Source organism: Mesitornis unicolor, unplaced genomic scaffold (assembly GCF_000695765.1).
Source record: "Mesitornis unicolor isolate BGI_N332 unplaced genomic scaffold, ASM69576v1 scaffold37117, whole genome shotgun sequence".
Lineage (NCBI taxonomy): Eukaryota > Metazoa > Chordata > Aves > Mesitornithiformes > Mesitornithidae > Mesitornis > Mesitornis unicolor.
The window spans coordinates 15130-23142 of record NW_010194991.1 but is presented as its reverse complement, the minus strand read 5'-3'; the positions used below and the strand labels follow the sequence as shown (position 1 = coordinate 23142).

General features: G+C 36.7%; 1 protein-coding gene across 1 annotated transcript; it reads left to right on the top strand.

Annotated features, from left to right (window-relative positions):
• Positions 1–2577: 2577 nt before the first annotated feature.
• Positions 2578–6642, top strand: LOC104535110 (pulmonary surfactant-associated protein D-like; the record flags this gene model as incomplete). The annotated part of the gene is given in 4 exon segments (XM_010187976.1): positions 2578–2786; positions 4106–4212; positions 4812–4908; positions 6338–6642. Coding segments are annotated over 4 exon segments (718 nt in total), but the record flags the coding sequence as incomplete, so codon positions are not given.
• Positions 6643–8013: the final 1371 nt, after the last annotated feature.

Below are 8013 nucleotides of genomic sequence, written 5' to 3'. Positions count from 1 at the left end.
GGCGGGCTTGTCCTAATGATAAAAATCCAGCAGGTTTCTGTTCCATTTCTTCTCTACTGTGTTCTGTTGTGCTGGCTGTCAGCCAGTGGAGCGATAAGAGTTTCACTGTGTATTGATCAAGTAAAGGTGCTGGGAAGTAAAGATCTCTTTTGCGGTGATAAGAATTTGACCATACTGAGACCATGCAACCCTTGCAGGTGCAGACCTGCTGGTTAGAAAGAACTTTTGTAGACTGCCCTACTGGAGCACAGCAAGCTGATGAGAAGGACTGTCATCAGGATGTATTCCATCAGTTTAAATAGCATTCTGTCCTTGAGTATTCTGTATAAATGTAATCTCTGCTTCTGGGGAGCAGTTTTCCTAGTATGTGACTTCAATGGGGCTGTCCTGTGCTGTCAGACTCTTAGGTTTTGGGCTAATGACTCAGAGCTGTCATCTCCAACACCAGGTCTGAAACAAGGATTCCCTCCTGTCTCTTCCAGGATAGCTTTCCTGCTGTTACCTGCATTGGGCAAATAATGTCTTAAAGCACTTTTTATGGAGGAACAAAAGAATTACCTGATATGTCTTTAAATAGGACCTCCAGAACTAGAGTCCTAAATAGAAAAGTTTCATGGCCTCTTTCAAGGCCTAATTCTGATCTTTGCTGAGAAAATCTGCAACTGTGTAAGCCTTGGGACCTGAGGACTGTCACTACATGCACACTTAGTGTGATTCCCCATGTGTAATTCTCCATCTTCTCAAAATATAAATGTAGATTGCAAAACCTGTTTTTTCTATTTCAGCTCCCTAAAATTTACTCCATTTTTATAAGAAATTTGGAATATTTTTATTTTTTTATCTAAACCATTGTTGGTGCAAATTATTATTAGTCTCTTCAGGAAGTGATTTCATTGCTAGGAAACCCTGCTATCAATTTGCCAAAGGTAAACAGGCACTTCGGCTCTCTTAGAATAAAAGATAGGGGTGGTCAACTTGGAAAACTTTGGAGGCAAATAGAACTTAGCTCCTGGCAGGCAAAAACAACAAGGATTTGTGTGAGGCTCAATCTCTGTAGGGAGAGAACTTGTCTGAGAGCTTAACAATTTTTTTTCAAGATTTCTTTTATTGGGCCAATATTTTGAGCTTTGTCTTGCTGCCTTCATGGGAGACAGCAGCAATGTCAGCTTTCCTGGTATGGGATAATTAACTAATATGAAAATTCAGCTGAAGGAAATCCATAGAGGGGTGTTACAAACTGGCTTGAGTCCATGAAGCTAGGTAAGAAATGTAAGCTAGATTTCAAGTTTTGTTATACTAGTTAACTAAATACCTTACCTTATTTATTTTGGTGTATGCCATGGCCAAAGATTTTTATGTGAGCCTAATGGAGGAAGCACAAAGAAGTATACAGAAAAGTGGTGCTTCTTAAACCCTGCTTTTTATCTTAATGATAATGTTGCCACAGTAATAAGCTAGTGATTATACTTTATATTGGACTTCATCAGATGGAACATGACAGAGGAAGCTGCTCTCTGTGGGTAATCTTTTCTGAAGCTTAAAATAAAGAGAAATAATTCAGGTGAATTGCAAATTCACACTGGATTTTATTTTCTCTTCTTACCTGAATCTGTCAACCAAATGATGCTCCCTTAGGCTTGTTTCTCATTTTGACTGGTAGAACTGGGAGAAAATAAGGCCAATTGACTTTGGTATGTAGCTTATTTACTATAAAAGTTTGTCAGCTCATGTTTTTGGTAGTTTCGTTTTGGTTTGGTTTTTTTTGTTTTCACTTAAACACAGAATTCATGGGACATGGTTGCCTCAAATTTCACCCTCATATTAAAATCAAGGACAGTTACTGTAGTGCAACATGTCATGCAGTGCTCTACCTTATGATACTACTGCTTGTTACTGTTCTGCTCAGAGAGGGCAGCAAAGTATTGCAGATCTGGGATCCCAGAGGACTTCAGTTCTGAGGGTAATACTGAGGAAGAAATGTTATCTTATTAATATACAAGATCTGAAAAGAGAAATAGGGAAGCAATCAGATCATTACTACTTAAATGTACTTAAGCTTTTTGTCCTTTAAGCTATGGGTGTTTTCTAGTAGTGGAGATGCTACCAAGACAGTTTAATCCCTCTGAATTTAGATGTACAGTAATCCTGATAGCTGTTTTAAAAAGAGTCCCAGCAGAAACACAATAGCTGTAGAGTTCAGGATTCAACCCAAACTGGACTACTCTATGACTCATTTGGCATGAAGAGAAACGTTTTAAATTTATACATACAATTAAGAAAACATTGAAATGGATTTGCAGCATGGTGAGGTTGATGACAGTTGCTATGTTAGGTATTTTCATTACACCTTGAGACTTTCATATTCTTATAAGATTGGATGTTTCTTTTCTGGTTGACACACATGAAGGTGCAATGAAGTGCTAGGTGAAAAGGTTCAGACACTATCCCTTCTTCTTGGTCTTTGGTGGAAGATGGCAGTGCATTTCCTAGGCAATGTAGGCAACTCTTTCCTAGACAACCCTTTAAAATCAGGTAAACAGATAAATTTGTGAAATTTTTCTGCTTGATTTGTCACAGATCTGTGGACTTAGCAATTACTCTTCTTCAGTCTTTCAATGCCTTGGTACTTTGGCTTTCATTGCTAATGGTTACAGGTTCAGTTAACACATATAACCCAGAACAGAAAATTTATTCCTGCCCACTAATTCAGTGCAGTGCTCTTGCAGTCAATGGCTTACCAGTCAGAGCTGGAAGAGATGGCCACAAAGGTGAAAAAGGACAATCAGGTATAGAGCTATGACCATTTAGCAATATTGTATTTTTGACACTTCTTATCATCCCTTTAGTCTTGTTTCGTGCCTCCTTCATTCTTTCATTTTGTTTTTTTTTTTGTTTGTTTTGGGTTTTGTTTTTTGTGTGTTTTTTGTTTGTTTTGTTGGGGTTTTTTTACTTTTCTCCTGCCCCATTAACCTTTTGTAGGATCTGTACAATTTCAGAAAGCTGAAAATGCTTTCTGCATTTATAGTGCTACTCTAGATACTTGCCTTTTAATAAATAAAAAGTACAATACATTTTCGCAGCAGCCCATAAAACAGAGATGTAATAAGATTTTAATCTGATTGTACCATTTTTACTCTGAATCACTTAGGGTTTCCTATGATAGCCTACTAAATGCTTATTGCTTTTTCTTTCCAGGGGCCAGCTCTCAAAACCAGAAATCATGCTTGCTAGAGTTGGCTACTAATCTGATGGTCATAACTTGATTGCTTCATACTCACTAAGTCCCAACAACAGAATTGTCCCCAAGGCATGATTCGTCATTTAGGTAACTTTTCCCATCTACTGCTGCAAACAGCAAATAGATCAGCACGTGGTTTCTGTCATGTGGTAGAACCAAGTCACCTGCTCTCACAAGTTGCCAAATCATAGTTTCTGTCCAAACACTTAATAAGTCCATATGGGATCGTATACTTTCTTACTGTATCCTGTCTATGCTGTCATGTGTATACCACATATCTTAGAATTAGATAATTGCTTTTCAACATCCAAGCAAACTCCTATCATTATCAATACCATTTAATATGCACTATGGCACAAAATTTCAGTGGCACATATTGATATTCAGTATAGACATTTTCTGGTCCACATATCATCAGTGTGCTCTCTGCAATTTCATGGTTGAAATAAGTAAAGCCAGCACTATCTGTTTCAACAAACTGCTTCAGAGGTATCCTTAATCTTACTATTTAGCTGATTTTCTAAATCATATACTGTGATGTGTGATTGAATTACGGCTGAAGTATATTGGCTTTCTGGTTTTAGAGTATCGATAACTCTACAGTAACATGAGACAGCACTTCTTTCATTGGATTTTCAGTGCCATAAGTAGGTGTAGTAAAGAATTTTTCGTCAAAGTAATGCATCTCCTAGCAAATGAAGCTTTTCATAGGTACAATTCAATTTTTCTGAGATGTTTTTATTTTCCTGGGGGGGCAGGGGTGGGGAATGAGTCAGTAGTTGGTACTCTTTATAAGCATGAAGAAAACATAGTGGGAGGAAAAACTTAGAAAACATTTAAACAATTTTATTTTAACTTGCAAGCTAGGAGAAGGATTTAGAGGTCTACAGAGTTCCCCTGGAAAAGCAGGACCTCCAAGAATAAAAGGAGATTTAGGACCACAAGGACAGAAAGGAGAAAAAGGAGTAAAAAATAAAATTCTCATGTTTCTACAATCTGATCTTCAACCTTTTAGCGTATTTTTCCAAAAACTATTTGTGTTAATATCTGGTATGCTTATATAATTTGAGGAAAGGTGTGATTTCCAGAAGCATGAGGAGCAGAAAGAGAAACCTTCTGTTACACAGGAGATGGGCTGACCAACGTATCTGAGGGGGTAAAAAGTGTTTGGAATGAGTCACTAGTTTATTGTTGTCTGTGAGTGAAATAACAATCCCTCTCATATTATAAACAGCATTTTTTCTTTTATTCTTTGTTTATTCATGTGTTTTTTACTTCAACTTTAATCAATTTTAAAATGTTTACATGTGTGTTTTGCCTGTGAGAACTGGGCTTTTCCCTCTGAATAGAAGATTACTTTGGCAGCCTTGAGAATTCAAAGCCCACCCAAGTATTTGCCCTGGTAAGGGATAAGGCTCTCCCAGTGGGAAGAATTCCCATGGAACAAATCTGCAGTGTGGTCTGTGGTTTCTGCTCTGAAAACCAAATGGCTGTCTCACATGGCATAAGATTACAGGAGAGCTAAGCATCTCAAAGACAGTTGTTGTGTAGTCATTTTAATATAAATTACTAAATATCCTTAACTGATGACCTACAGAGACAAGTAACTGCTTTGGAAAGAAATGTACAGGTTTTGGAGGCTGAACTAAATGGATACAAAAAAAGATAAGGTCCAATCATTGATTAGTTTTCTGCCTGGTAAAATGATGGACATGCTTGTGCTGGAGAAGTGACTGAAAACAGTAGGTTGAAACAAATATTACAAATTTCTCTTGTATTCCTCATTGGAGGTGGTCATTAATTAAATGCTATCTTATTGAATATGTCCTTTCAACATCCTTTGCCAACATACAGGGCAGAGGTTTTGTTATATGGACTGCAGGATCAGCTACTGTTCTCTGGGTGCTTGTGCTTTAAGCATTGCATTACATTTCTCATACTGCCTCAGTTCTAGATAATTTTCTATGAGTAGACATGGATTGGGATGCTGTCTGCAAGTAATTTCTCAAGAGATACTATGTGAAAATATTCAAAGAATGTCTCATTGGTGCACTACTAGCCCTGGTACAAATGCTACATTAGGAAAAGCACAAGACCTGTCATAGTTCTTAAACTAGCTTGGGAGGAAATGACACAGGCTGCAATTTACCACATCACAAGCATCAGCAGGATAAAGTCATATAGCTCCACACCAACTGCTGCCCATCCTTCCAAGACGGTGTCTTTCCTGGAGAAAGCACAACTTTGAAACTATAGTAGTATGTAAAGCTTGAAAGTCAACCCAAAATTGAGGCAAGAAATTGAAAAGCATGGAGAGGCTGAACAGCTGTTAACAGTAATCTCTTCAGTAATCTCCCTTTTGTAGGCTCCCTTCACATTAATTTCAGAAACCTGTTAAAAAACAATAAGGTAAAATAACTTGCCCATTAGAGACAGCAACTGTGTTTCAAAAGAATTGCTGCTAGTATTTCTATCTGCTAAATGAACAAGAGCTTCACTTTCCATTGGCTTTTCATGAAAGCCTGTCAAGCGTGTGAGCTAAATATTTCTACTTCTCTTAAGATAATTTATATTATTTGGAGAATACATGGTTTCCCAGGCTCACTAAAGCTGTCCCTATGTCTTCTCTTTCTGCTCTGTTGCTTTAAACCATGAATTTCATTACAGTCCTTCAGATCTGTATTCTGTGATAAAGCTATTAGGTACAGAACATCTTCTAATTGCAGCTCTATTCCTTTGTATGATTTTAGTTGATCCGTGATTTTTGTATTGAAACCCGGCAAATTATTTTGTCATGCTTGCAAATTGAGTGTGAATTCCTTCAGATCCTGATTCAAGAGCTGTATTACTATATGAAGTGAAAATGAAAAAATATTAGAACAAGATTTATGATGTTTCTCATGAAATTCCAGTTTTCATAAAGTATGGGCTTGATATTTCTAGGTGTCTATTCTGTTTGACTTCTATTGCTTACTACTTCAAGAAAAACTCTGTTTATAGCTAGCATTAGCTACTTCTGAAATACAGTTGTGATACAGATAAATAACTATAGCATGATCACTTTTTGGTAAATACAATTATGTTCACTTTTGTTTCTAGATTTGATTTTAAAGAACATCAAGAGTATTGGTAAAAAAATTGTGTCAACTGGAAAAGAAAATATTTTGACCAACAGAAAATCCCTTTGTGCAGAAGCTGGAAATACACTTGCCTCTCCTAGGACTAAGGCTAAGAATACAGCTTTAGAAGACTCAATGAAACCTTCAAAGCAGGCTCATATAAGGGTAGCTGCTGTACAGACTGAAGGCAAGTTCATGAATCTGAATGGAGGGGCGGAAACTTACAGAAACTGTAATTCTGGAGAACCAAAAAAACTAAAAAATGAAGACTATGCGGTAATATAATTGCTTGAATTCATGTGCCTTAATTATTTGTGAATTCTTGAGCTGATGAATCTAAGAAACCCCAACATCTTTGTTCTCAATTATGTGGTTGATTGATAGAGAGGTTTGTTTCCATAAAGATGGTCTGGAGTAAACAGAACCAGCATGTATTTATTAATGTTTTCTCTTTGACATTCAGTTTTGAATCTCCTAATAAAATACAGTTTGGTTTTTTCCAATCATTATGAATTAAGTTGCATTTATCATAGTGGTAGTAAGGTCAGTAAGTTATGGCATGCTCAGCAGGGTGGTTGTTATACCTTCCTGTGAGTTCCTCACAAATGCAGTATGAGGGAAGCAATTTTTAATAATCTTGAAACTACTAAAAAATGTTATTTATTCTGTCTTTGAGCTGAGCTGTAAACTTGGAGAGATTACTCTCCACATGTTGCTTCTGATATGTTTTTATCATTTAAGTAATAGACAGTGCATACAGTCTCATTTAAGTATTTGGTGATGGCTTTGCTGCTAGTTCACTTTTACTCTAGTTCTAAAATTGATAATGATCACTTAGAGCCTAGAGTGGTATTTTTCATCTTGGTACAGAGAACCATTGCACACAAGTGATTACTGACATGCAAATAATGTCTTTTTTGAAGTTTTGGCTATTTGTGCTTGTTTTTCCATGTGATAGGAAAATGAAATGTACTGTAACTACAAAGAAGAATAAAATAGTAAAATGCCCAGCCAGGTTGCTTTTTGAGCAGTAAAACAATCACATGAGAACAAGATCTTTTTTAGCAATCTACAGGCATTATTTGAAGTACAGGAGAAATCAATCAAGATTTAAATGCAATAGGAAGCAGAAAATTTTTGTCTCAAATTAAACAGAAGAGTCTACTGGTGAAATGTATAACAAGTAGAATTTAGCTCCTGCAGAAAACCAGCAAAAGGCCTTATTTACATGAATAGGGCCTTAATGTGACAGAAGTGATACCATAGGCTTTTATGTTTTCCTTGATGGGAACTTCTTTCATCTCAAGTGAACTACAGACTGGATTAACTAGCAATAGGTGAATACTATGACCAATACTAAGCCCAATACTAAAAGTTCAACAATTAAGAAAAATGTTTGCATGCAGGCTTTAAGTTTTTTACTATGGAAGAATAGAAGATTTTCAGTTCCTCTCACTTAGTTTAAGACATGTAAGTGAAGTACCTCTGCAGAGAGAAGAACCGTGTCTACACTGGCGAGGTATGTGGACCCATGGGAACGTAGGAATGCATCAGTACAGAGAGGCATTTGGTGCCCAGCTCATCTGTTTTACAGCTGTTATTTTCATTGCCTAATTCCATGTCTACCTTTGTAAGTAATAGCATTTCTTTTCTCTG